Source organism: Laetiporus sulphureus (assembly GCF_001632365.1).
Source record: "Laetiporus sulphureus 93-53 unplaced genomic scaffold LAESUscaffold_8, whole genome shotgun sequence".
NCBI classification, from domain to species: Eukaryota; Fungi; Basidiomycota; class Agaricomycetes; order Polyporales; family Laetiporaceae; genus Laetiporus; species Laetiporus sulphureus.
In genome coordinates, this window is record NW_024468517.1 from 863,319 (window position 1) to 889,704 (window position 26,386).

Here is a 26,386-nt window from a genome sequence, read left to right on the forward strand (position 1 = left end):
ACGTGGGTGCGCAGGGAGGAGGATATGTGGCGCGATCCAGTCAGGCGACTGCCAGTGCCACTCGGCGTCAGCGGAGCATATGAACTCGCGGAGATTCGGGCACCAATCCGCTAGCGGGATCGGGCGCAACGCGTGCGCGTTCTGCTGTAACTGAAGCACGTGATGTGGCGTGGTGAGGTAGTGCTCCTCGATGATCGCAGACGAGTGCCCGAGCTCGAGCTGGCTGAGCTTGCTTCCGTGCGCCTGGAAGAACTGTGCGAAACCAGGTCCGGTGTAGCTGAAGTCGGAAGAGACGACGGAGAGGTTCATGAGTCTCGGCATCTCCAAGGACTCGGCGAGGATGGCGCGGAAGTGCGGAGAGTAGCACGAGAGCTCGAGATACTCGAGTCGCGTCGTGAGGTTGCATTCAAGCGGGTGCATTCGCAGCTGGAAGGGGCGGTCGTCGTAGCAGGTCCAGCTGAGGCGTCGGATCTTTGGATGTGCAACCAGCCTCAAGATCTCCTCCGGGCTACATCGTGGGTCTGACGGGTTTTCCAGGAGACTCCGGCGGACGGAGCGGTGATCGGAGAAGATGGATAGGTGGGGCGCGAACTCGAGGATGGTGCGGAGATCGGCTGGGGAGCAGCGCTCGAGAGCGAGCGTCTCGATGTGCAGGCGGCGGAGGTACTTGCCACTGGCGCAAGAGTAGGGGTACTGGAACGACTCGGTAACGAGCGTGCGCACGAGGAGTTGTGCCTGTGTGGCGCGGCTAATCCAGATGAACTCGTACCGAAAGGGCCGGGCGAGCGCGTTCCACTCACGGCAGACCATGGAGAGCGCGAGCTTGATGCGCATGACGGCGTGGTAGGTGGCGAGCTGAGTGTGGGACGACTCGAGAAAGGAGAGCTCTTGTGAGGTGTCGAGTGGGTCGTGGTCGCTCAGACACGCATGCTATCTCGCCTTCTCGCCAAGCAAGACTGTCTCTTGATGCGGAGACGATCCACGAAGTCTCTCCTTCACGCGTCGGTGCGCGGAGGCCAAGGAGTGCTTGCACGACGGAGACATGGTCGGCGGGGAAAGAGGATGGTGAGAAGGCAGGAGGAGGACGAGAGTCGGGGTGGAGGGAAGTGAGCGCTTCAGCCACTGCATCATCAATGTCTGTGCTCTCGTAGTCACTGCTGTGCATCGCTTATCCTCGGCTACCAGTCGGTGCTAGTCTCTCTCTTCCTGGAACCTACCCTCCTTTCGTGGAACTCTCTCTACTTCCATTCGTATCTCGATCCGCACCCCGCCGCAGCTCAAGCCTCTGCAGGCAACTGCAATCCACCCTGCCGCGGCGACTTGACCTCCCCGTCGTCCTCGTCCTTCCGTTTGGTCTCAGGCTTTTCTCCTCGCTGCGTGGCCACGGTCTGCAACGTCGACCACAGCGACGACGTCACGCAACGACCATGATGACGGACGGTGGTGCTATCGCATCCACACCGACAGCTCTCAGCTGGCGCGACCTTCTCGTTCCCGACAGTCATCTGCAAGACACTCTCGTCGTCGAGTACGGAAATATCGATCAGAGCACGCTAGCAGAGACAGAGAAGCACACCACTACCAAATACGACTATGCACCCGACACCAAGGATATCCCTATTCGTATATCGCACGTCAGCGACTTGTCCAAGCATATGCGGGATGGGCTCATAGGGAAGTTGAACGAGGGACAATATGCGAATCAAGCCAATCAGACGACTTACGCGCCCAAGGGGAAGAGCGTGCTCTCGCGTTTTGAATCGATGCAGGAGACCTTGCAAGACTCAACGTTGCATACCCGCTACGAAGACGACTGCAACAATAGCATGGTTGCCATTTCCAACCTTGTTGTGAAGGCATACAAGTCAATCACGTCACAAATTGTAGACAGGACATGGAACAACTTCGTGCTTCCGGATTGCACATACAAACCCGACACAATCTTCTGCATAGGGGGCACAGACAAGGTTGTCATCTTGGGGGAGAACAAGGCCGCCGACGCATTCAAAAATGATGTGGACGGCTTCATCCAGGAGATCCAGAAAATGGGAGGTTCTGTATCGCCTTTCGAGGAACCGCTCAAGGGACCACCCTTCACAGGTGCTCACGCTATTCTCCTCAAGGTTCACCTGTCCTTTCCCTTCAGCTCTGATCAGCACACTGAGACCCTTGTGCACCTAGCTTGCCTCTGCGGCCGCCATAGGCAAGACGCGTTGGGCAGTCATTTTTGGCGGAGACAGATATGTCGTCATCTATATCTCCTACCTTCACGACCGGAGACCCGTCTTCTACATCTCTGACACCCATCCTTTCAGTCGAAATGGCCTGAACGAGGATGCACGACAACCGGATTTTGACAGATATCTGGCGCTCTGGGGTGCACTTGTCTATATGCTTCTGACCGTCGATGATACAGACGAAACCCTGATGCAAGTGCTTCACCTCAGACGTCTTCCAGAAGATAATGTGCCGCTGCCACCAATGGGAAGGCAAGAAACCGATGACGGAATTCTCCTATCTGCCAGGCTCAACCACCAGGTAAGCTGATCAGTGTCTGGTTTCACTTGTGTCTGCTATTCTGATTGCCGTCCTCAGCCTATCATCAGGATGAGCGTTCACATTCCCCACTTCCAGCCAATTAATCTCACTCTCGCCGACTGCCCGCTTCTCACGAAGGCTGGCGGATCCACCCCGTTCGTTAAAATCGATCGTACTGATGTGGGGAGGTGGTCGATTGTTCATACATCGCCGAGCACGAACCTGGTCCTCAAGTTCCCGAATCTATTGAACGGGGAGGACGTGGGCGTATGCAGACTCCTGGAAGATGAAAGGCAAATCTATGAACATTTGCCACGGCTCTGCAGGCTTGTCACGCCGCATTTCTATGGGGCTTATGACTGGCATGGTGGGCGGGTCCTTGCATTCTCCTACGAAGGCACCTCGCTGGCCGATCTCGGGGTGAGATTCTCATCGCTAGAGCTCATAGAGAGGTGCGTGTCACGGAGTATGTCAGGCTCGGACCCAGTCCTCTGACGAAACACTATAGGATTTTACTCTATTGCCAGCTCTGGCTTCTCCACCTGAACAAGATACAACACAACGACTTTGAGACGAGGAACGTACTGAGAAAGGGCTGGGCAAGGTTCGTGATCATTGACTTTGCCCTTGCACGGGCCGACCATGCATGTCCGGGATGGAGGAGCTGCCGCGAACTGGTGGAAGCCCGGCGTGCTCTGGGTTTGGAAGGCGTCAAGGACGCAGTAGCCCGGATTCAAGGTGTCGTCAAGGGCATTCGTGGAGAGCTTCTGTTTTTCCATGTCATCCTTGCTGTGCTTGCGTTCATACTCGTCCTTATTCTTCTTGTGCGCCATGTGACTGTACCGCTTTAATATGTCGCCTACCACACATAATCACTGGTGGAAATTGATACATTGCATTTAAACAACTTCCATGGTGCTGCTGAACAGAGACGACTGGAGCAAATTAACCGAGACAGATCTGGGGGCTCGACACAACTTCGTGCTTTTGCCGGAAACGCCGAAGTGGAAGAAGCAGTCGACGCATCCGCGGCCGAGTCTACCACTTGCTGAACGGCTGCACTACTAGTTGATATCTGTCGAAGCCAGCACAAGAAACTTTGAAAGCTCATGGCGCCAGCCGGTGGCGAGAGCGTGACGCGATCGTCGTCCTAGCGCGCCGAATTCGCGATGCTTGCTCAGTACTGTTCGAGCTACCTCTTGACCCACTGCAGGACCTGGTAGGTCATCAGATATTTTCTTCGCGGTGATCATGCATCCTACGCCTTAGTAATCAGCGTTCGGGGCAGCAATCCTATGCTTCAGAATGCTATGTATTTTATGGTGCATTAGAGAAATAGTAAGTCTCTCCGTGCTCCGGTCCTTCGATCTCCTTCGGCTTATGATGGTCATTGTAGCTAGAATCGATGAGTGATTCTCAGTATATCTGCCTTCGACATAGCCCCATTCACAAGCATTGCCAATTGCGCCGAAGCGTGCTCCGGATAAGGTCTTGGATCATCGGATTCCATCCATTGTATGCCACAGGTCGGTGCTGCATTGACACTTCAGTATCGATATCAGATAAGGACGTGAGTGTTCTTAAATCGAATGACACGATTTCAGAGTTGGCTCATTTGGTCAAAACATTGCGCTGCCAGTGCGTTCACCTGTATCGAGGAACGAAGATGAATATCGTAATGATGCAACATTTTGCAGACTTTTTCCTGTCCGTCATTTTTTTCTAGCGCTCACAGTTGTTGTGGGACATTCACGCGCTTAAGCTGATGGCACTGGTGCCCACTAATTTCGAGAGTTTCAATACAGCGCTGAAGATGGCTTAACACAAGGTGCGTGTCACCCGATGACACACTGAGCATATTTTGCTTTGGTGACGCAAGCCACCTACCAATCAACTTGACGGTTCCTCATCTATATGAAATCTGCATCCACGACCGGATTCATATACGTCAACGGAGAATTTGCCCTTGTTGAAGGGCTATCAGTCCGCCCTTGCATTCCTATCATAATGGCACTTAATCCAAGCAGGTATGGCAGTACGAAAAGGTCAAAACGAGCGCAGGTGAAGATCATCTGCAGCCCACGAACGTGCTATGCAAAGTAACAGTGCCCGGCCAACTTTATATCTTTAGAGACTCTGTTAGAATCCATCATTGCTGGATGAGGCACCGAATCCCGATGCCTCTGAAAAGCTATCTATCGCAAATTACGGCAAGCATTGCCCGCCTTATGACCAATCGACCTCGAATTATGCGGTGCTCTCTATTGATCATCGACTTGAAACGGGCAGCGCACTACAACGGTCACAATCGGCAGATGAGCGCATATATAACCCACGACGGCAGGTCCCACAATTCTGACCAGGTCGCCACCCCAGTGCTCATTCACGCTATGCTCGCCTCTATCAAACGTCTTGCCACTCTCGGCTGTTTTGTAGCCTCTGCATTTGCGCAGAACATTGACATTAGTCAGCCTGTGTCCGGAACAACTGTCAGTGCAGGTAGCGACCTCATTGTGCGGATTGACAAGCCGGTGCGTTCTCAAAAGATCTCCACGCATATTGTGCACTCATTCATCTTCTATTTCTTTTTAATATATTTGGCGCATTATAGGACAGTCTCACTGGTTCAGTCGAAGTCGGCCTTGCTATCAATCTCATCTCCTGTGCGGATTTCGGTGGCTGCGCTAATTTTGATCCCATTGAGCGTCTCGGCAACACTCTCTACACTGGCCCGTTCAATCCCACCTACCAGTCTGGCGACTATTATCCGTACGAGAACTTCACCGTTCCGATTCCGGCGGGTTTTGCTTCAGGCGAGGCCGTTCTGAGCGCCACCCACTTCGTGCTTGTCGGCGTAAGTACAGATTGGCAGTCAGTGTGCGATGTTGCAGGTGATGCTGATCATGTGTGGGATGCAGGCTAGCCCACAACCTTACTTGCAGACAGCGAATGAGACGATCATGATTGCTTGAACTTAATGATTCGATAGCTGCTCGATGACCTCAGACGTTGTTGATTACTACTGATTGATCTCTCTCGATAGTATCTTGATGACCTATTCATGCCCACATTAGTATTGAACGACCATCCCTTATAGTACTAGTAGTTTTGGTTGAATAGGAAGCAAATCAATAATGTTACTCCGAAGTAACTCATTTGGCACAACTATACTGTGTCGCTCTTCAATCCCCGGACTATGTGCTAGCCCGATGCTCGGCCCCTGTGAGCTCGACCCGTTGTTTCAAATCTTTCACGGTGACGCCTGTTCCATTTTAATGTGCACGCTGCTGCGGTTGCGCGCGACCAACCTGTTCTACTGTTTCTTTCACTTGCAATTCATGGCCTGCAATTTTCTTGGTCAATCATCAAGCTCAAGGGCCAAAAACTCTGGGAAATGACACATGCAAATATGCTCGATCGAGAAATCGGTTAGTAGTAGGTAGATCGTCCAGCTGAATCGTGCGTTCGTGTCACCGAGATACCGCAAACATTTACCTCGAAAGCCGGATGAAACTAATGATACCGAAACTATTCATATGCGTGGAATACACTGTCAAAGAGACCTCAAATGACTTGCCCGGATGCACAGGGTTTCTCGGCTCAAAATCCATTGCGTTGAAGAAATACCCAAGTCAGTGGACTTGAGTCGCTCAAGGGCGGCCAATTTAGCCTAGAGCGACACGATATGTGATGTACGTCGATAACAAAAGCGATACAAGATCGCTCTTTAGTGACGATAGGAGTGGCAGTAAGTGCGTTCCGGTTTCCACCAACACTCGAACAACACTCATATGACCTCAGACGACAAACCGTCGCGCAGTGCCCGAAGGCATATGCGGGTTCAGCGCACTCTCACTTGCGAGCGTGTGTGTCATATCACAGTGCGTACGTGACCCTGGGGTGATTTACTCCTTATCGAAACACACTCCGAGTATCAATGCATCATTTGCGTGTCGACTCACAAACCTACAAGCTGTACTTAGTTATCAGATAGAGCTGGCTCTTCATAAACATGAGCGGGATATTACTCACTCCGACGATGCGATTCCCATGCTATTCAAACATTCAGAAGGTTAAAAGATGAGCTGCGACCATCGTATAGCGGAAGTATCTGTGCAATGCCAAGCCTATTAGTGTGTTCGATCGATCGCCTGCCTCCTAAGTACCAGCGAATGGCCAACGCTGCCTGCTATTAAATGCTGCCATCATTCTTTAGGAATGCGAATGCGGGATGACGAACTACCAAGGACGAGCACTCGAGTGCATCACAAATCTGCTTTGCTTCCGTGGATGAGTAATTTCCCGAGGACCGCAGAATAGCATCGCAGCCTGGAGCTTCCTTACTAAGCAATACCATGTATTATGAAGCCATTCCGGGCCTCGAGAATGCTCACATGAACACTGTAGAAGTGGCGTCAGAAGACTTCCAAAGCACGACAATCACCTCACCAGAGCGTCTCAGCGGCCGTCCCTGTGAACGATTGATTGCGGTGGCAATGACGCTACAGTGCGGGAACTGCTGACTGAGCATATCATTACAAACTCTCGGAGGAGAATGCAGCTATATAACCAGCCGGGAGAGTGGACGAAGTGCAAATCGTTCCCAAGCAACTGCATCATGGCCACCGCTGCGACCCTTACTCCTCATGACGTACCCACCACTCTCAATTACTATGCCCCTGTAGGCAACGAGGCTCCGTTCCAGTACGTCGAGACGCCTCCAGAGGGAAAGCCGCAGAACAACATCGGCCTCGACCCTCATCCCGTAGTCATCCAAGATGCACGAGGCAGAGAGTCGGAGTACTCGATTGACACGACCGGTTTTCAGTTTGTCAAGCATGTCAGTGCTGAGAAGGAATTCGATGACGATGAAAGGATCAAGACTGTGTACTACAAAGAGGTTGAGGAGCTTCTGAAGCGCGAGGTTGGTGCTAAACGGGTCTATATTTTTGACCATACCATCAGGTCAGCTCGTCTGATTTCACAATGATGACATTTCTGTACTCACTTTCGTTCCAGGCGCAAGCCGCAAGAAGGCATTACTGGACCGTTAAATCGAGGCCCAGTGGTGAGTTGACAATGACTACGATAGGCTCATTCTTGACGAACGCCCCCTCAAAGGAACGCGTCCACATTGACCAGACCTTCGATGCATCTGTCAAGCGCGTGCATTATCATCTCGGAGATGAAGCCGACCGTCTTCTCAAGGGACGCGTGCGCATCATCAACGTTTGGCGGCCGATACACCACCCTGTCGCCCACAAGCCCCTCGCCGTTTCCGACTGGCGTTACCTCGATACGGAACATGATCTAGTTTCGGTCCGGTTTATCTATCCACACCGCGAGGGCAGCACGTTCAGTGTACGCTACAACCCGGACCACCACTGGTACTATCTGTCGAACCAAACGCCGGAGGAGGTGACGCTGATCAAGTGTTACGACTCGGAGGTAGACAGGGCGAGGCTGACGCCGCATTCCGCATTCCCGGATCCGACGAGCTCGCCGGAGGCGCCGCATAGAGAGTCCATTGAGATTAGGTGCCTGGTGTTTGATACCGAGTGAGGTGGCGCAGTTGTATCTAGAATCTTGCGTTTTCTCTGTATATTTGTCGTGCCGGTGTGTTGACTGTTGGCCTCTGCTCCTGGAGCAGTGATTAGCGAATTATATGCCACGATATGTCGTCGGAAAGAAATGGCCATTTCACATAACGTCGATGCGAGGCTATAAATTTCAGGAGCGCCAATGCATCTAGAAATACAGTCAAACGTATGTGCGCAAATAATCCAGTAGAAGATACACAAACTATGCGATCAGATAATTATACAACGTCATGCCCCAACTGCCTCCACAGCACCGGCAGTGGAGCCATCACTCAAGCCATTGGCGTACTGGAACTCGCCCGAGTTCTCATACTGCAGTGAGATTCAAAGTCAATGGATGAGCAATTGAGGATAACCAGTACATGACGCACCTCCCACATGTCAATCGCGACCTGACAGCTCTCACGGACGACCCTCGGCGAATCCGGTCGCTGCATCCACTCCTTGAGATAGGGCAGGACCTCAGGCGTGGCGATGCCTCCAAGGGCCTCGGCAGCTTCGTGTCGAACCATGTCGGACTCATTTGGGTTTTGGAGGATGGTGAGGAGAGACGGAACCGAATGGGTGGAGAGAAGTTGACCGAAGACGAATGCAATCTCATGTCTGAGAAGAGCATAATGGTGATGAATGGGACCATGTGATATGGAGATGTGGGTGCGAGAACGTACTTGAAGAGAGCACTGTCGTCAGAGAAGCCAGCTGCTAACGCGTCGACGGCAGCTGGTGTGCCGATATTGCGTAGTGCGAACATTGCGCGATACCGTTCGAATAGTGAGCGGGACTTGTCGAGAAGCGCAGCGCGTAGGCTGATGATGTTCTCTTCTGAGGCATCTTGCGGAGCTGCATTGCCTGAGAGTAGCTTTGATGAGGGAGGTGCGGGGTCTATTGAGGTGTATGTCCTAGCGAGCAATTTATTAAGCAAGAAAAACCTCAGGAAAGTAAGGACAGCCGCGTACTGATCTGATGAGGATGCAGCAGAACTCCAATGCTTCCTGCCTTCGTCCGAGTTGTCCCATTCGATTTTCGCCAACGCAATCTCGCATGTCTCACTGACACTTCGATTCGAATCCGACAGGTACTTTCGGAGTAGAGGTATAGAAGAGGTCGAGGAGATCGCGCCCATGGCTTCAGCGGCCTGTCCTCGCGTGAGCTTCCAGGAATGGGAGGGTGAAGGACCGCGACTTACGCACCTCGTGCCGCACCATCGGATCTTCCCTTTCGTTTGAGAGGACGTCCTCAAGCACGGGAAGCGCAGAGCCGTTCTTCATCTGGCCAAGACAGTACGCGAGCTCGTGCTTCAGGAGTGCGCTGTCATCCGAGAATGCTAGTAGGAAGGCAGGTGAAGAATCAGCGCCATTGAATCATAGAGAACCCAGATACCCGGATCGCATTGATGCATGTTGCGCACCCTTTGAGATGATCTTGACAGCTTCGTTATTCTTCAGTGCCTTGAGCGTGAAGAGGGCCCTGAAGCGGTTGTGCAGAGGGACGTTCCCGGCGGTGTTGAGCAGAGCATCCTCGAGAGCAGTGAGCGTCGAAGGCGAGACCCTGGGTGCGTCGGCCTGTGTACCCATCGTTGCAGACAACGTGGAGACAATAAAGTAGAACAAACGATGAAAAATGGAATTAAGGAGGAAGATTAGATAAAAGGACCAAATTTTGATTAGATCGGTACGGGCGCTCGCACTTGCATCTGCATTCCATATTTGCGCCACTGCTTGAAAAACAGCAGACGTCGTTCTGGCTGGATACCTCTTTCGGTCGTTTCTGGGCTATCTCTTCTTGCCTGTGTACGAGTACGATACATTTGGTAAAGTGAAGCCATGCCCAAGTCAAAGCGCTCGAAAGTCGGTGAGGACCGCTCGGTGGGAGGATGGTATGGCGGGTTGCTCATTGAGGGCCATTCGTAGTGTCCCTGACAAAGGTCACCAAGAAGACCAGGGAACATAAAAATGCACTGCTAAAGGAGGTGCGAGAGTTTGTCAATGTAGGCCGGTCTGAGCTGACCGGCGGGTGCAGGTGCAAGAAAATGCAGACAAATGGGAGTACTGCTGGTTGTTCGAGGTGGGGAACATGCGAAATTCGCATCTCAAAACTGTGCGAAAACTATGGAAAGAGTACGCATCCTTTCTACTAAGTAGTAGGACCATAATTGACTTGCAACTAGCTCTGCACGGATGTTCTTTGGTCGAGGGGCAGTCATGGCGAAGGCTATAGGCACAACACCGGAGGAGGAGTACCGCATGGGATTGCATAGATTAGCCAAGGTATTTCAAAGACTCCACATTGTGTCTCTAACATCCTTGGGTGCTGAACGGCCACACCAGCAAATAAAAGGCCAAGTTGGCCTCTTTTTCACGTCCACACCACCGGACGAGGTCATCGCATGGTTCGACGACTTCAAGCAGCCCGATTTCGCGCGCGCAGGCAACACGGCCTCCCGCACCGTCACGCTTCCCGCGGGGCCGGTCATGCAGCAGCATTCAACGCCTCCCGAGCCGTTCCCGCACAACGAAGAAGCACAGCTGCGCAAGCTCGGCCTGCGCACAAAGATGCAACGGGGCGTGCCGACCCTCGAGACTCCGCATACGGTGTGCGAGGAGGGAAAGACGCTCAACGCAGAGCAGGCGCAGCTGCTGAAACTCGTGGGCATCAAGATGGTGCGATTTAGGGTGGGACTAAGGGCTAGGTGGGAGGCCGCGAATGGGGAGGTCGTACAGTTGGGCGAGACGGAAATCGCGGAGGATGAGGTTAAGACGGGCGAGGAGGCGGATGGGGAGCAGGAGCAGGGGGAGGAGGCGGATGAGCTGATGAGTGAGTAGGGCTATTCGTCTCGCTCGGTATTTGGTCTTTTTCTCCGTGTGTGTTGCATTGCGCCAGAGCTACCATCTATCTTACCCCATGCGGAAAATTGCTGCTTGACACTCCGAATTGTAGTTTGCTGTCGGTTCAGCGTAACTTGGGCCACACCTCGCACATTCGAATCCAAGTGTTCTCTTCGTGTTTCGCTCATGCTCAACAGGTGACTTGTTCGGCTACGCACTTATCTGGTCTTGTGGCACCTCTAAGGTTCTTTCGATGTCTGAACTCGCCTTCCAAGCCTTGGCGCCGTACGCGTTGCGTGCAGGTGAGATTTCCTCAAATCATGTCTCTTACTGATGCGCTGTTCAATTTCATTGTCTCTAATGGAGCCCACCTCAAAATATATTTTCGTGAATTTTTGCCGCAGATATGAAATCGGCAGATGTGGCACATTGGAGAGTGTGGCACCGTGATTTGCGCCATCTGGATGCATTTCGAACTGCTGCAACACCAAGCCCGCCATGCGCGGTCATTTAGTCCTTCCACCATAGGCTATACCGGCCTAGGCATCCTGCACAAGCATTCATCCCATCGAACGTATGGCATAGCTCGCGTGAGGACATGTGCATTCGCGGAAGATGCCTCTACGGGCGTGAGAGAATCTTTCTCTGAATCCCCGGCACTGATGCTAGCTGATATAGCTGTCGTTCTTATTATGACTTTGATTTGACATTATATGATGTGCGCCGCATTGGTATACATTGGGTGAGAGACTTGGATTCTGCTCTGAGTCTCGTTATTGACATTTCCCCGCTTTCCCATGTGGCCACCCTTCGCGAATAGTGTGATTTGATGCAAGTTGAACATGTATCATCTACGCTTTGGCGAAAGTATTCCTGTGGAAGCACCTTTGCACGAGACAATATTAGAATGCCGTAGAAAACAAAAGTCTCGTAGCTAAGATTATAGCGTCTCTCCAGTCAAGGCCTCGCGTTTCTCACACAAGAGCTGCACGACTTGGTACGCTCCACACTTGCGGAATGTCCGTCTTTTTCGTCGTGTATGTCTGAAATGTTTCTGACAGCGCTGAGAAGACATGCCTAAAAACTGAATGCAAAAGACACTTACGGTACATCTCCCTGCGAATGCCCTCTATTATGATGACTTCCATGACGGGATGGCCGATCTCGGCAGGCGCCAGTGGCAGGTTGGTATCCTCGTGGCTCGATCATGTCACACTTATCCATTTCCTGCCTCGTATGGCAACTCGCGTGGTTCAAGCTTGCCCAACGTCAATCATCCTGTGACGAATTCCTGCACGGCCGTCCCCGATGTTCATACAGCCGATATATATAAGCCGTGGCATGTTCGAGTGGGTCTCTGTCCGCACCCGCCTCTCCTCTCTCCCCTTCTCCATTCCCCTCCTGGTGACACCCTCCAGCGATACTTCACCTGCGACCGTGTATACGCATTCATACGATTGATATACCTTTGCGAACAATCATTTGACGATACCGGTGATGCCTTCCCCAGCGGTAGAGACGTGTGTATCCTGTCTTACAATCAGGAACGCTGAACACTCATCGCATGCGACAGTTATGGCCCCATCTTCGTCGGCTGCGTCCTCAACATCCTGTTGTATGGCATCATGATCACACAAACGTTCCTGTACTTCACTGTGTACAAACGGTACGTGATATACACGCCTCTGACGGGACTGCGACCTGACTTTGAGCTCCAGTGACAAGCTATGGATGAAATTATTCGTGAGTGCTCTTTGTTCGTTTGTTTCTGCGTAATCATTTAGGTTCACGTGCAGGTCGGCCTCCTTTTCTTATGCGACACACTGAACTGCGCCTTTGACATCGCGTTTGTGTATATGCCTTTGGTGAACGGCTTCGGTACGTGTGTGATCAACACATACATGCGGGAACATGCACTCATAATCGATCCTGGCAGGCGATATCAAGAGTTTAAACTATGCATCTTGGGGTGAGCAATAGCTTACACTGATAGTAAGATATCAATGCTGATACATACGTACTAGTCTTCGGCACAGGTGATTGCGACACCGGATTTTCCATATGAACTTGCTGACCGGCCATCATCTCTAGATCCTGCGATGACGGTACGGATATCTCAAGCACCTCATTTCACGAAGCGGTTCGATTATTGATATTGTTCATAGGCATTCATCGCCATGTTTGTACAGATGTTCTTCGCTTGGCGTGTCAAAGTTCTCACTGGTAGTATCCCTGCCGTACTGTTCATCATGTTCTGCTCCTTCTGCCAATGGTGTATGTTCCACATTTCTACTGTTTCTACTCGACACTGAATTGATGAGTTAGGTGGCGGTCTCGGCACATCGATCGCCGTGGGCATGATACCGGAGTTTACTCACTTCCAGCAGTTCGAGGTGATCGTCATCATCTGGCTCGCGTTCTCGGCTGTCGCCGACTCCGCGATCACGACGGCGCTTGTCTGGCACCTGGTATGCAACAATCCTTCTTTATTAACCGTAATTCACTATATACGCCTCTATATCCTTGTAGAGAAAGCACAGAACTGGGTTTTCTCAGACTGATGACATCGTCAACAAAATCATCAGACGTCAGTACTCAATCGATACGGCATTACTTGGCAGACTCATAACATTGATAAATGCTGTAGTGACTGTCCAGACCGGTTTGATCACCGCTTTATGTGCCATTATTGATCTTATCCTTTTCCTCGCTACGGTTAGTGATAAATTCTGATTTTTGGTATCTCTGCTGCTCACGTCTTCCATATTATGCTACGCATATAGCCCGCGGGTTTACACCTGATTTTCAACTTGCCTCTCTCAAAGCTGTACACGAATTCGCTGATGTCAAGTCTCAACTCGCGCGCTGGATGGAAGTACGGGAATGTAGGTGCGAGCACTGGCGCGAGCGAGATCAGCCGAGCGAACATGAAAGGTCTCAGCATGCATGGCGACATGGGGAAGCGGGTCAGTGTGATGAATCCTGTGACTTCTTTCTCCCCTCTCGTCCTCTTTGGCCGAAGCGCTGACGAATCATTTGATTCTTTGTTGGTTGCAGGGCCAGGAAGTTTTCATTGACGTCGAGTCCCACGAGATGATCGACGTGATGGATAAGTCGCCGTTGCCGAGTCCGTCGGATGCTCTAAAGTCGTATGCGATGCCCGTCCGTCAGCCGTCAGAGAAGACAGCCAGATTCAGCGTGGGAGCTGTCCCTCCGAGGCCATCCGCCCAAGAGTGAGCGACATATTGGCACAGCAACAGCGACGGGCTTCAAATGACAAGGAACCGGATGGAAGGAAAGAACATGTGATTGCAAGGATAGTTGGAAACTACGTTGTGTGGATATATGCGTTGAATCGTGATGCTCGCATAGGCGAGTACATGTTGATATCTTTTGGCGATATCGTTAGCGACCCCTTGCGTTACTCCGCAATTTTCTTACGCTCTTCTTTGACTTTCTTCCCCTTGCAATCAAGTTGGCGGATGGATGAATGATTTGTACCATGTTGGGTTGTTGTATTTGTCACATTTCTTACCTTTTGGGAACTGGAACTGCGTCACCTTGTAGGGATACTTGAATGGTACTACCCTTGATAGCTGTAGTCGTCAGTATGTACACTCGTGAGCTTCGTCAACGCCTTGTTTGTTATTCATTCGCTCAGGCCCTAGCCCGTGCGGTAACTACTGTGGTGGAGTCATATTCCGGGATGAGGTCGAACTCATTCATCCGTTCCGTTGGCGTCGTGTGCCCTAGGAAGACTCAAAGCAACAAATGTGCAAATTGTCGGACTAGATAAGATTTGTTTCAACACATAACAATGGTACATTGAATGTTCATTCGCGCCATCAACACGAGGTCAAACTTAAGCTCAAACGCAAAGGATGTCGACGAATTGTGAAAGACGCCAACTGTCGGCCGTAGTGCTGACATTGGGACACTGCGTCAATGTGTGGATTTTAGCACCAGAAAAAAATACATATACAGGATGTTGGATCCTGCTCGCCGGATGTGAATAGGTTAATATTTGTGGTGGGCAGACACCACATTTCCTTCGAACCGGCCGCAGGCTCCGAGTGGATATAATTGTTACCTCGCTGCAATTGACGGCTCCTCGGATTTCGGGCCTCACGCCCATGATCCACGATGGTGCAACCCGGGCCCGCGAACAGCAAACGTTTGCCACCGCCGACCACTAAAAGCAAGATGCATCGCGAACGCCACAGCAAGCCTGCCGGGATCTCACGCCACCGGACCGTGGCGCTGGATAGCACCGTATGAATGCCCATTGCCATATGATTATCATCCTGCGCAGAAATACTCCTCAGATCAGCTATTTCCTATCAATCAATGTGCTATCACTGCGTAAGGGGATTAGATGGAGGCGGAAAGCGCTTGAAAGAAGCAAAATCAATATTAGTTACGCAGCAAAGATGTGCATATCTCGTGTGACTCAGGCTCGTCGCCTCTCTGTACATTTGGATACACTGACCCCCCCCTCCAGGCTCTCTTCCTCCCAGCCTGCCTTGGATTTCAAAGGTCTACGTTTGGGGCCTGGGGTGCGGTGGTACACACAGCACCTCTGTGACATTTGAATGATTTTCTATATCTCTTCACTGGCATCCCATCCGTTTCTATCCTCGGTGTCCTCGACGTTATCCTCTTCGAGCATGTCGGCGAACCTGAGGTCGGAGTTATATTCCAAATGTTCGCCCATGTTACCGACGATTCGAGATGAAGATTGGGTGCTCTGCAAGTGTAGTGTGATCGCGTTGGAATGGGCACCAAGACCAGCGGCTTTGTTTGAGGCTTGGCGAAGGTTCAGCAGGAAGCGATTGATGAGAATCGATGAGAGCCTGAGGGTTTATCAGTCCTACAGTGATGCAGCGAGCACGACGGACGACTGCATACGGAATGGAGAACGCGTTGATGTAATTACCGGCGAACTGGGCGTGGACAATCAGCGTCCAATTCATAGAATATGGCTCAACGAACATACTATGCTTTGCCGACCAGAGGATTTGAGAAGAATTATTTCGAGCACCGAAAAAGCGAGCAAGACCCTGTCCCTTGATTGAGCCTCCGCGTTGCACAGGCCCAAGATATTTGTATTCGTACGTAATATATAACGTCCCTGTGCGTATCAAGAAAAGTCAGGCACAGATCGTCCATGGGTGGATATGTGCTTACCATCACGGAGTAGCAACATTGCTAGAGATGAACCCACATTTGACTTCCGGGATTCTTTTGCTATTCTGTATGTACGGGCCCACGTGCACAGCAAAACAATTAGGTCGGCTACGGTTGTGCACATTCGTGCAAGCAGCAATACTACAATGGCGATCAGAAGAGAAACAATTGCGACATTATAAAAGGGCTATTCATACGTCTGCAGTGACAATAGTCAGCCAAAACTGGTAAAACATGCTGTAGTCCTCACGCTGTATTCACAGAAGAGGAGAAATGTGCATTGTAATCGCATAGTGGGTAGTAGCCGAGTCGCACCACAAAATAATATGAGATTCGGATGCATAAGAACTGTTGAAATTCTGGCTTATGTCATTCCATGAGAATATTCGGGACTGACCAGCTCGACAGCTACAGGGGCCAATCCAAGCGACAGGACAACCACTGCCGAAATCGCTTTGAAACCATCATTGGCAATGGCATATACGCGAAGAGCGGAAAATCCTATGCGGCAGCTGTAATGATGTTATTGTGCACCTTGCATTTGTCTAGCTGACCTGCCACGATAATAGACATAGTGATCATAACGGCCTCGATGAACATGTTTGTAGCTTCGCAGCTATGAAAGATGATCTTCAGCGACGTAGTAGTTCCGCATGAAGTCAGAGGGGAGCACCTCTGTGGATGATCAGATTGACATCGGAAAGCAAATTCAACAATTTCTCACCAAAGCTGTGTACCAGGATAAAGGGTTTAAAATTTCTGAAACCGCCAACAAAAGCAGAACATAACGATTGAGCAAGAAGATCGCATTGCTGAGGGTGATGCTGCGGGTCCAAATCAGGAAAATTTCTTCAGCAAACGTTATGACGTATTCGTAGACTGTTGCCGCTGAAAGGAATTTAGGAAAAATACGGGGATAAAATGGGATATCGCACCGGCTGCTGCATAAACAAAAAAGCCTTGAACTGCGCTGAGCGCGCATGCACTGTGAAGAGCCATATAAACCAGAATAAGAAGATGAGACTTGCCCTCCTCGTAACGCATTTATTTCATCCTGCACTAGCTGCGTCGACATGGCAGATACTGAGATGAATTTGAGGATAATGGCCCAGGAGTCCTACAGCCGAGCGATCTTGTTGAAACTAGTCCGTGCTCGCAGTGAACACAATGCCCTATAAGTTGACTGCATCGGAACTGCGGATCATCATCGGATGAACAGGACACGTTTCATGACCAATGATCTTGATCTGAGAACTTGAAGCGTGTTTGTTGTTGGTCGCCCCCTTGAAAAGAAGTTTCACACTGATCCTCGGTTTCATGAAGGCTCCTCTTCGGGCAATGCCGTCTGCAAATGCAGCGACCACTTGGGCTGACATCAGCAAAAGCTGCAGATGAATATATAGACATATATATGTATATAAACCACCCAAGACTTGTTTACCTCGCAAGTCTTACGACCGTATATCTATATATATATATGGGATTTACGAGAAATTGCCAATCCTCAACGGACCACCCAAGTCCTCTGAGAGATTGTGAAACACTCGCATGTCTTATGCGTGATTCTAAATTCGTAGCATGACTTGTGTGAAACTGTAAACCAGTCGGAGGTCTTCTGTGCATTTGCAAAAAGGTTATAGATTTTGCGTCCGATTGTAAATTAGTCTCAGGGTCTATGTTCCCTTTGCAAGTTGTTCCAAGGCCGGTGAGCCCTTCTCAATACATCCCCTTCCTTATGAGCCATTATTCAATCTGAAGTCGCATTCTGAGTCATTTAGAACCACTTTGATCCATTTGAAACCACAACAATGTATCGTGAATACAGCCACTATGAGTGCCCATTTCTATACCGTACCGTACATTGCGAATGCGATACGAAGAGCCGCCGGTCACGCCAGTACAAATTCTAAGACTGCAAGTCACGACAGCGAGTGACAAGAACAAGAAACACAAGCGACGAGAATGAGCGCGATCCAGTGAGTTTTGCAGATGCAGCGAACTAGACGCGACCAGCACGTTTGCCGTGGTGACAAGATGCATGAAGAGCAAATCCTGCAAAGACGAGACTAAGGCATGTAGGCGAGAGTCGAACAGTCCGTGCGAGATGGAGGAGAGCAAGCACAGAGCGCAAGACGGTATAGCGTTCACAGGTCAAATCAGGAGGAAGCGCTTCCCGCCGCAGCGTGTTAAAGCCTGATGATGTCCATTTGAGATTGGCCGGAGCGGTGTCTTGCGCGTTTACTATTGTCCGGGAATCCGGATTGGTTTCCTAGACATATCCTTGAGAACGACCGATTAGTATGTGCACCGGCTAGTCCAAATCACTTACCAATTCCGGGTTTCCAGTGTCGGGGCCCCGATGTTCGGGGCAGTTTTGGTAGAAGCTGGACCGAGGAATGTATTGTCATTGCGCATGGGCACAATGCGAAGCGCACCTGCGCATTTCGTTAGGATGGGATGCATTCGACAAACATACACTTACCAAGAGGCAAAGATATGCCAATATATGCAGCGTGCAGTGGTCGAGCACGTACTGCTAATCGCCGCTCTGTCATCATTGACATCAGCATGGGCGTTGGCGCCTGTCTCCGTTCTTCCCCATCATCAACCTCCCCGATGACGACTCGAGGCTCGAGTCCGTCGTCATTGCGAGGCTGCATTTTGAGCACACACGCTTCGTCTTCGCAGGCAGCGGCAGCGGGAGCATCACCGCGGGCCATTCGTGAGACTTGACACGAATTTGGTGGAGGCTGTTAATGTGAGACTGCAGGCCAGCGCATGCATGGGGAAAACAAACAGGCTGAGGGATTTTGCGGGAGTCAGCAAGCACGTTTGATACTATGATGTGATTCAAATCGAGATGCCATGATGGCAGTGAAGATGACAAGGGATGGGATGGGGAAAAAAGACAGTTCAACAGATCAGGAACAGCGCATATATGCACACATTTGAATAAACAGTCCATCCAGCATGAAGCTCTGCATGCATCCGGCTGTCATCTACCTCTCATGAGCCACCCTTCAGAGACAGCGCAACCGTCCCACTGCCAGATGAGAACTGACAAAGCCCCGATGCACGATCTCGGCCCCGTCGCAAAACTTCGCGAGGACTCCGAGAAAATCAAAATCAAAATGATTCGCACTCGCTCTATCAAATGGCCGAACAAATCCCTCGCAGACGTTGAGGCTCATCCAAATATCAGCACGAGGCACAATCGCAAGGAGTCAGGATCACCATACATAGCATTATAGCATGAAGCCAGTACAATAAAAAATACGATACACCTAAATGAGCACGAAAATAAAAAGAGACGGTAGTCGAAAAGAAAGATAAAAATACGTCAAACGAGAGCAAAATAACCAGTACTCACCAATATACTTTTACGTAGCAGTTGGAAGGGCGTATGGACCTTCGCGGGCTACTGCGAGGCGGGTTCTGTCGCAATCGCGTAGAACGAAAGGAGCGATGGCGACGGGTCGCAGGGCGGCTGTATGACGGCACACGCAGGCGGCACCGCTCTGCGTAGCCGGTGTCTAGGAGGGAAGTGGCGCGAGCAAACCGGCGTCGATGTCTGGGACCGCGGAAGTGTTCTGGTCGGCAGGTGTCTTATGGGAAGTGCTGTTGGTGGTGCGAGTCGTCTGTGATGTGCCGGTGGCGATAGTGGAAGAGGGAGGAAGAGTGGCCTTCAAGCACAGGACGGTGAACGCGTCCTTATGACGTGAGCGAGAAAGCTGAGTTTGAAACGTGCGCTGACCGAACTTTCTTCCTCTTTGGGCAACCGACTGCCCTTCCAAGGTAACTCTACTTAGATCTAGAATTGTAAAGCATGCTGAGTGCTTGCAAAGGAAAACCAAGACCGGAACAGATTTATCTATAAATATATATGTTTTTAATTGCTCACAGGATCTGTGTGAGCTTTAAAAGAGCACACAAGACTGCCGGTCGTTTGAAATCTCTCATAGGACCTACGGGAGTATAGAAGCACATATATGCATTTTTCTATGTTTATCTACAATCCCAACTCCTGTGTGGTATATAAAGTCTCACCGGCGTTTATATTCATCTGCAGCTTTTGCCGATGGAGGTTCAACGTTCAACGTTCAACACCAATGTCGCGGTCGGAGTGGTGTACGGCGCTTTCACAATGGTGAGCAGTGCAGATAAGATTTATCAACCAGAACCACCATCTTTGATGGCCATCTCGCACTGCAGATATCTAATTGCACTCTAAGGCAGAACTTTGACTCCGCTGAATGCTGAGCGCTGAGTAAGCGCTGAGTACTGAGTGCTAGGCACTAACCGGTGCAAACTGACAGGAGATTGCAACTGTCAATGACTCCCGTTGTCCTTGGCTTGGCGCTCAAATCGTGCGTCTTCAGCGCTATCGCGGTCTCTGCCTTCCTGTACCCAGCGACACTGGTCTGTTGGTCTAGATTTCTTTTATGAACTCATGCGGAGAAGTCTCGGACAAGTTCTGCTGTACAGTATAGTATCTCATTGAAACGTGCGCAACCTTGTTGCTAAGATTACAGATACTCAGTGCTGATAACGCACGACTGCCTCACTTGTTTGTTCCGACACGAATGACCTCTCATGATAGCGACACTGTTGCGGTCCACTTATTCGTCTGCCTGCCTTTCTATCCTATACAAACTCCTCTATCTCTACATAACGTCGATGGCCAGATCTCAATGCTTCAAACGCAGCCGTGGCTATATGACTTCCTGTAAGCAACGAGCAACTTCATAGCCCGCCATATGCGCGTGGCTGGTGTCGTGGTGCTATGTTCCGTCGGTGTACTATGGCAACAATTTATATTCACGTTGATGGCCACGTTGAATCCTTGCACATGCAGCATCTCGATGCCCTCGTACGCTGGCCTGCAGGAGTACGACCTGGTTACACATGGCTGTACTCACATAAGTCAGCGAATCTCAGTTCGTGCAAGCGTCTTGACTTCCACTCTGTGCCCACTGTCAGCGCTATATAACACTGTCTCTCTGCGACTTTTGACTAGAACTCTATACTCTTGTCAATTTAGTCTCTGCCGACGTCATGTCCCCTAAACAGCCCAGGAGGAACAGCACTATGCCCTCAGCCCGAGGCAATAATGGCTATTTCGACTCGATTACTCATTTACTGAGGAGAAACTATGGAGGAAGTCCTCTCGGATACGGTGAGCTTGTACGACACCTCGGTAGACTGCAACTGACCTGTAGGATGCAGATGATCGGGATAGGGACTCGATGCTCTCGGTACCCTCTGTCTCGGACTCCAATCGCTTTGAGGAATTACAGCGCAAGGTGACAATCTCGCTGGCATAGAAACTTATGCGATGCTAACAACATTTCAGCTGGATGAGACGACCTCTGCGTTATACAGCAAGGCGCTTGCTGTAGACGAGCTTCAGGGTCGCTTCAACGGTCTGAAGTCATCTTTGAATGAGTCTCAAACGGAGTTGGAGATCTATCAATCTGCTGTGCAGTTGCTGAAGGAGGAAAAAGCGAGGCTGGAAGCTGAAATTGCCGGCGTCAAGAGCAATTTGAGTGATTTGCAGACGGAACATGCCCAGTCGTTATCACAACTTGGAGCCGCTCGCGAGCAGGTGAGCGATCAGTGACCGTAGCCGTAACGTAAATTCTCGCTGACATCTCACTGAGCTCGGCGAAGCAACTAGGGCTGCCGATACGCTCCAGAAACAAATCGGCTTCCTAACCTCCTCGTTGGACAATGCCTCCGCGGAAACCAAAGCCAAACACTTCGCAATACAGTCTCTGGAAGAAGTCAAAGCGCAGTTGGAGGCAGAATGTGCTGGAGGGAGAGAGAGTCTAGCCAGCCTACAGGCAGTTCACGCGGATTGCCTGTCTCAACTTGAAGCTCTTCAACTTCAGGTACGTTATAACTGCGCGGGTTTGATATGAGTGATGCTTATTTTTTTCGGTAGTCTGCTCGAAAGGAAGACGTTCTGGTGGCCGAACATGCTGCTCGAGTTGGTAGTGAACAATCGCTCAAAGCATTGCAAGCGACATATGGCAAACTTGAGGCCTCCCATTCCCGGACGCAGCAAGCTTTGGAGGCTAAGAGTTCCGAGCTCGATGCCATGTTGAGGCATGCTGACTCCCTCACTGAGGAAGTCGGGTCTATTCGAGCTAAGCGCGAGGAAGACGCACAGCGGATATGCTCCCTCGAAGCAGAGCTCACAGGTTTAGAAGAGGATAGAAACGCACTTCGGATCGAACATGATTATTCACTGGAACGTATCAGATTTTTGGATCAGGAGATCATGGATGCTAGAGCGGAGTTGGAGCAAGCTGTGAGGCAGACCCGGGCGAAGGAGGCTGAACTCAGGCAAGCTGGCGCGCATTCCCAGTCACTCTCCAGGGAGCTCGATATCGCTCGGAAAAAGTCGTCTCAGCAGGGTTCGCGCATCCAAGAGCTTGAATCGAGCTTCGCCGAGTTGACTGAACAGAAAGCTCAGGAGCTTCAAGCCAAAGATGTTGAGCTACGCGATGCGAATGTGCGCTATCGAGCACTTTCAGAAGATTTGGATGGTGTTCGTGAAGAGACAGCTCGACAGGCTGCTCATATTGAGCAGCTCAAGGCTGACTTGGTTGGCATGACCGAGCTGTATTCTCAAGCTCAGGACGATGCTCGGGCCGCTGAAGAAGAACATCTGCGGAAGCTCAAGGGAGTAGAGAGCGACCATCAGGCAGAACACAGCAAGTTGTCTGAGGAAGTGAAGAAGCTACAGGCACAACTTCAGGTTTGTTGCAATCTTCCGTCATGATTTATCACCTTCTGAACTTTGATGTAGGCGCAGGAGAAGCACCATATGGACGAGCTAGAGGTCAGCAACGCTGCCCATTGCGATGATATCGCCACATTGCTTGCAGAGAAAGCCGAGCAAGAGCGTATCAACGAAAGTTCCATCCGCGAAATCAAGGAACTACAGGCTGTCCGCGATATCGCCAGAGCCGAGACACGTGCCCTTGAGGCAGAGCTCGCGGAGATCAAGGCCGTGCTGAGAGCCACGGAGGATGAGCTTTCCCAACACAACTCTTCCCTTTCGTCGGCTACGCACGAAAGACACGCACTCAAGAAACAACTCGATGAGGCGCGCAAGCGCATGGGCGGAAAGGACGCGATCATCGAGGGCCTTTCCACCGAACTCTCTCATGCCCGCGACGCCCACGCTGCTCTGAGGGAGACATTCCTAGCGACAGATGGCCGCGCAAAGGAACTGGAGGAACTCGCGAGGAGTCGAGATGAGGAGGTCGTGCACCTTCGCGCCATTCATCATGATGAGCTCGCTGCGTCTGACGCCATGGTGTCGGAGCTGCGCAGCCAGTGTGACGCGATCCGATCTCAACTTGATGAGCTTGAGGGAATCAATGCGTCCCTGAAGAGTCGACTGGAAGGTTCGGAGGGGCAGGTCGCGAACAGCAGCCGGAAACTAGAACAGGCGGAGAAGGCTATCTCCGACACTATGGAAGCATTGGCTACAGCCTCGCAAGAGGCGGAGTCGCTAAGAGCACAGCTTACCGAACTGCGTCAACAGTTCGCCGCTGATGAGAAGGCGAAGAGCCAGGAGATCTCCCGGCTCTCGAAGGAGCTATCCGATGTCAAGGCCTCACGGGCGGCTCTCGGCAAGACGCTGAACGTGACGAAGGAGCGGTTGTCCAAGCAGCAGGTGCTGGCCGCTGAGGATAGCGCCAAACGACGTGAAGAGGAATTCGGACGGCTGCGCGCCGCTCATCAGTCAGCTATCAACGAGCTTCATGCGAAGCATAGGGGCGAGATCCAGCAACAGGTAAAGACATCCCTCCAGGAGATCGAGCGACGCGATGCTGAGCTGTCAGCCCTGCGAGGTGAACTCTCTGCAGCAAGGAGCGCTGCGCGGGCCGCCGACGAGCAGGTGCAAGCCGTGAAGGCGCAGTTTGACCTGCTCTCGCAGAGCGCAACGGAGCTCGAGACGACCAACAACGGGATGATCACGGATATGCAGGATACGTATCGGAAGCAAGTCATGGCGCTACAGGCGGAGAAGGCTGAGCTGCAGCGTCTCCACGGCTTGCAGATGCAGGAACTGAGGATGCAGCATGAGCGGGTGCATTCCGCGATGAGGAGTCGTCTCAGTGCCACTGGTGTCTTCGGCGGGTTCCTGGCCCTCATTGTGGCTTTCATGGCTTGGTATCTTTGATGCACGGCGGTCCAATCTGTCTGAAGCTTTGGCTGTCCTTTGATTTATGCAGTAGACTCCCGGGACGTTCTCCGAATGTACGCGCGTCATTCTCCTCCTTTCTCATCATTCTCATTTTGGGACCATGATTATAATTTATAGTATAGTATCGCACGGTTATCATCGATTGTATTGTTACTTGTACAATATTCAGTATCTCTCTTGACCAACGATTAACATGTGTGTGTGTGCAGAAAGAGGCGAGACCCACGTCGGAAAGAGACCTGTCATGACCGTGATTAACTACCAATATACCTAGGACTCACAATCAGATGTTGCTCACGTCGTGATGGGGAGAATTTCTCCAGGAGGTGTTCATCTCCTCCGAGAACCCTTCGCAGTCGCTGCCGTGCCAGTGTCCAGCTTCCGCTTCTTGGCTGACTTCGCTCCAGAAGGACGAGGTGCAGTAGGCCGTCGAGCCTTTTGTGGACTCTTCTGAGGGCTGCTCGTATGAATAGTTGCGGCGTAAATTTGTGAATCCTGCAGATAGAGACCGGCTTGAAACAAGAGTTCATTAGCCTACAAGAACCTCGCACCTCAGCCGTCATAGCCAGCTCGTCTACATCATCGTCCGTCTGCTCGTGCATGAACCTATTATGTCGCCTGTGGCTCCCGTCATCCTGCTCTTCATCTTCGTCCTCGTCCGGCTCCACATATCGCTGTCTCTGGCGTGGACGCCCTACATCAGACACCCGCTCATGCTGCCTCCTCTTTACGGGCTGCTCCTCCTCGGGCTCGTATGCTGAGCCTGAGGCGTCGGACTCGAGAATCTCCGCATTAGCCTCCGAGTCATCCTCCTCTTTTACTGGGACGGTGATTACTGCGTGCACACGGCGGATGACCCGCTGCTGAGGCGCCTCGGTGGGTGATGCGACAGAGGTGCGTGTGCGGGACGTGTTGTGGACTATGGTCGAGCGGGAAGGACTTTGTTCGGAGATGCGTTGTTGAGAATGCTTTGACGCGAGAGAACCTCTGGAGTCCCGTACAGGACGGAGCTCCTCGATTTCAGACGCGCGGATACGAGGTGTGGTGTGCTTGCGCTGAGATGCGCCGTATGGGTGGGATGACGCAGAGGCACGTTTCGTCGAGATAGATGATACTGATGAATGATCGTCATACTCCGGGTAAGGTGTCAGTGGCGTTGTGAGAGCTCTAGCAACGTTTGCCTGCGTATTCCACTTGACAGGCCAATAGTGAGCTTTGCCGCACTCTGAAAAGAGTGCACACATACCGCGAGTTGCTCTGCAACTAGTTCATCTATGCGCGAGGACAGACGACAACGGTCTTGTTCGGCCCGTAAACACTGCTCTTTCCAATCAGCTATCTCGAGGCGAGAGGACTCTTCAAGCTTGATGAATTGGGTCTTCCATTGATGTGCTTCTGCTCGCAGGTGTTGGATGCTCTCTGTCTGCTGCTTGGTGCTTTCCGCCTGGTGCTTGATCTACTACGCCAATGAACCATGCCTCAATCGAACCGATTCCAAAGCGGGGCCTACTGTTAACTCGGCTTTGTCTATCTTCAGGAGCTCGTCAAGCCCAATTCAATCCCACTTCCAATTCGCGTACTCACTGCAGCCTGCAATGCCTCCGCGCGTCGTTCCCATTCCCTTCGTTCCTGTTTGAGAATGTGAAGGACCTTCACCGCATCGTCTCGTTCCCGACGTGCTTCGACGGCCTCTGCATTGGCACGCGTCACATCCGACCGAGCTTGTTCCTCTACGGTTGCGAGCTGACAGGGAGACTAAGGTCATATAGATGTAGTAAACTGTCTGAGACATACTGCAAGGTTGGCAGCCTTCGACAAGGAATTAAGTGCATCGGAGATAATAGAGGAAGCAGTGGGCGGCATCGTGCGAGCCGATCTCAAGTAAGATGAAACTGGAATTTGTGGTAACCGTAGGTGCTGAAAAAGGTCGTATACAATTGGACGCAACGCCTTTGTTTACATTGAACGGCATATTTTATTAGGCGCGTAAACTGAAGTGAGCGCCTGCTGGT

General features: G+C 51.3%; 11 protein-coding genes across 11 annotated transcripts; 7 read left to right on the forward strand and 4 right to left on the reverse strand.

The window, feature by feature from the left end:
- Nucleotides 1–1,427: 1,427 nt before the first annotated feature.
- LAESUDRAFT_757001 (uncharacterized protein) lies at nt 1,428–3,389 on the forward strand (the record flags this gene model as incomplete). The annotated part of the gene is made up of 4 exons (XM_040912242.1): nt 1,428–2,123; nt 2,182–2,538; nt 2,596–2,990; nt 3,047–3,389. 4 exons carry the CDS (start codon nt 1,428–1,430, stop codon nt 3,387–3,389), a joined length of 1,791 nt encoding a protein of 596 aa, XP_040767124.1.
- Nucleotides 3,390–4,921: 1,532 nt separating this feature from the next.
- LAESUDRAFT_723145 (uncharacterized protein) lies at nt 4,922–5,899 on the forward strand. The gene is made up of 3 exons (XM_040908356.1): nt 4,922–5,069; nt 5,150–5,392; nt 5,457–5,899. The coding sequence occupies exons 1-3, from the start codon at nt 4,929–4,931 to the stop codon at nt 5,508–5,510; spliced, it is 438 nt and encodes a 145-aa protein (XP_040767125.1). The 5' UTR covers nt 4,922–4,928; the 3' UTR covers nt 5,511–5,899.
- Nucleotides 5,592–5,973, forward strand: LAESUDRAFT_551901 (uncharacterized protein). Its single transcript, XM_040902901.1, has one exon. The coding sequence runs from the start codon at nt 5,673–5,675 to the stop codon at nt 5,934–5,936; it is 264 nt and encodes an 87-aa protein (XP_040767126.1). The 5' UTR covers nt 5,592–5,672; the 3' UTR covers nt 5,937–5,973.
- Nucleotides 5,974–7,156: 1,183 nt separating this feature from the next.
- Nucleotides 7,157–8,100, forward strand: LAESUDRAFT_647013 (uncharacterized protein; the record flags this gene model as incomplete). Its single annotated transcript, XM_040904024.1, has 2 exons — nt 7,157–7,503; nt 7,605–8,100. The coding sequence occupies 2 exons, from the start codon at nt 7,157–7,159 to the stop codon at nt 8,098–8,100; spliced, it is 843 nt and encodes a 280-aa protein (XP_040767127.1).
- A 266-nt stretch (nt 8,101–8,366) lies between these two features.
- On the reverse strand, nt 8,367–9,751 carry LAESUDRAFT_742156 (ARM repeat-containing protein; the record flags this gene model as incomplete). The annotated part of the gene is made up of 6 exons (XM_040911177.1): nt 9,547–9,751; nt 9,329–9,462; nt 9,095–9,273; nt 8,807–9,037; nt 8,510–8,741; nt 8,367–8,450 (listed from the first exon to the last, which is right to left on the reverse strand). The coding sequence occupies exons 1-6, from the start codon at nt 9,710–9,712 to the stop codon at nt 8,367–8,369; spliced, it is 1,026 nt and encodes a 341-aa protein (XP_040767128.1). The 5' UTR covers nt 9,713–9,751.
- Nucleotides 9,752–9,961: 210 nt separating this feature from the next.
- LAESUDRAFT_646996 (mRNA turnover protein 4-like protein) lies at nt 9,962–10,960 on the forward strand (the record flags this gene model as incomplete). Its single annotated transcript, XM_040904023.1, has 5 exons — nt 9,962–9,989; nt 10,049–10,107; nt 10,158–10,255; nt 10,306–10,405; nt 10,466–10,960. 5 exons carry the CDS (start codon nt 9,962–9,964, stop codon nt 10,958–10,960), a joined length of 780 nt encoding a protein of 259 aa, XP_040767129.1.
- Nucleotides 10,961–12,460: 1,500 nt separating this feature from the next.
- LAESUDRAFT_748519 (uncharacterized protein) lies at nt 12,461–14,590 on the forward strand (the record flags this gene model as incomplete). The annotated part of the gene is made up of 13 exons (XM_040911520.1): nt 12,461–12,483; nt 12,537–12,629; nt 12,682–12,706; nt 12,760–12,841; nt 12,900–12,932; nt 12,988–12,999; nt 13,055–13,068; nt 13,129–13,237; nt 13,289–13,431; nt 13,493–13,550; nt 13,611–13,678; nt 13,747–13,929; nt 14,021–14,590. 13 exons carry the CDS (start codon nt 12,461–12,463, stop codon nt 14,198–14,200), a joined length of 1,023 nt encoding a protein of 340 aa, XP_040767130.1. The 3' UTR covers nt 14,201–14,590.
- A 652-nt stretch (nt 14,591–15,242) lies between these two features.
- On the reverse strand, nt 15,243–17,424 carry LAESUDRAFT_810983 (uncharacterized protein). The gene is made up of 11 exons (XM_040914275.1): nt 17,179–17,424; nt 17,086–17,120; nt 16,875–17,038; nt 16,705–16,768; nt 16,548–16,651; nt 16,399–16,498; nt 16,151–16,291; nt 16,079–16,094; nt 15,960–16,023; nt 15,872–15,906; nt 15,243–15,816 (listed from the first exon to the last, which is right to left on the reverse strand). The coding sequence occupies exons 1-11, from the start codon at nt 17,223–17,225 to the stop codon at nt 15,564–15,566; spliced, it is 1,023 nt and encodes a 340-aa protein (XP_040767131.1). The 5' UTR covers nt 17,226–17,424; the 3' UTR covers nt 15,243–15,563.
- On the reverse strand, nt 17,323–18,870 carry LAESUDRAFT_712461 (uncharacterized protein; the record flags this gene model as incomplete). The annotated part of the gene is made up of 6 exons (XM_040906900.1): nt 17,323–17,535; nt 17,592–17,615; nt 17,664–17,743; nt 18,001–18,062; nt 18,480–18,585; nt 18,633–18,870. 6 exons carry the CDS (start codon nt 18,868–18,870, stop codon nt 17,323–17,325), a joined length of 723 nt encoding a protein of 240 aa, XP_040767132.1.
- A 2,335-nt stretch (nt 18,871–21,205) lies between these two features.
- LAESUDRAFT_757008 (uncharacterized protein) lies at nt 21,206–24,350 on the forward strand (the record flags this gene model as incomplete). The annotated part of the gene is made up of 6 exons (XM_040912243.1): nt 21,206–21,326; nt 21,377–21,453; nt 21,504–21,755; nt 21,811–22,041; nt 22,095–22,913; nt 22,965–24,350. 6 exons carry the CDS (start codon nt 21,206–21,208, stop codon nt 24,348–24,350), a joined length of 2,886 nt encoding a protein of 961 aa, XP_040767133.1.
- Nucleotides 24,351–24,468: 118 nt separating this feature from the next.
- On the reverse strand, nt 24,469–26,245 carry LAESUDRAFT_723155 (uncharacterized protein). The gene is made up of 7 exons (XM_040908357.1): nt 26,169–26,245; nt 25,959–26,117; nt 25,885–25,905; nt 25,621–25,830; nt 24,926–25,567; nt 24,673–24,869; nt 24,469–24,613 (listed from the first exon to the last, which is right to left on the reverse strand). Exons 1-6 carry the CDS (start codon nt 26,235–26,237, stop codon nt 24,705–24,707), a joined length of 1,266 nt encoding a protein of 421 aa, XP_040767134.1. The 5' UTR covers nt 26,238–26,245; the 3' UTR covers nt 24,469–24,613; nt 24,673–24,704.
- Nucleotides 26,246–26,386: the final 141 nt, after the last annotated feature.

What these genes read in the sequence shown, in the direction of transcription:
- LAESUDRAFT_723145 (XM_040908356.1), top strand. Translation starts at nt 4,929, where the DNA reads ATGCTCGCCTCTATCAAACGTCTTGCCACTCTCGGCTGTTTTGTAGCC. An exon ending in TTGTGCGGATTGACAAGCCG is followed by an intron (nt 5,070 to 5,149) that starts GTGCGTTCTCAA and finishes GGCGCATTATAG; the next exon opens with GACAGTCTCACTGGTTCAGT. An exon ending in CCCACTTCGTGCTTGTCGGC is followed by an intron (nt 5,393 to 5,456) that starts GTAAGTACAGAT and finishes TGTGGGATGCAG; the next exon opens with GCTAGCCCACAACCTTACTT.
- LAESUDRAFT_551901 (XM_040902901.1), top strand. Translation starts at nt 5,673, where the DNA reads ATGTTACTCCGAAGTAACTCATTTGGCACAACTATACTGTGTCGCTCT.
- LAESUDRAFT_810983 (XM_040914275.1), bottom strand. Translation starts at nt 17,225, where the DNA reads ATGTCGACGCAGCTAGTGCAGGATGAAATAAATGCGTTACGAGGAGG. An exon ending in CCCCTGTAGCTGTCGAGCTG is followed by an intron (nt 16,499 to 16,547) that starts GTCAGTCCCGAA and finishes GAATTTCAACAG; the next exon opens with TTCTTATGCATCCGAATCTC. An exon ending in CCTCTGGTCGGCAAAGCATA is followed by an intron (nt 15,907 to 15,959) that starts GTATGTTCGTTG and finishes GTCCACGCCCAG; the next exon opens with TTCGCCGGTAATTACATCAA.
- LAESUDRAFT_723155 (XM_040908357.1), bottom strand. Translation starts at nt 26,237, where the DNA reads ATGCCGCCCACTGCTTCCTCTATTATCTCCGATGCACTTAATTCCTTG. An exon ending in CGGAGGCATTGCAGGCTGCA is followed by an intron (nt 25,906 to 25,958) that starts GTGAGTACGCGA and finishes GAGCTCCTGAAG; the next exon opens with ATAGACAAAGCCGAGTTAAC. An exon ending in TAGACAAAGCCGAGTTAACA is followed by an intron (nt 25,831 to 25,884) that starts GTAGGCCCCGCT and finishes TTGGCGTAGTAG; the next exon opens with ATCAAGCACCAGGCGGAAAG.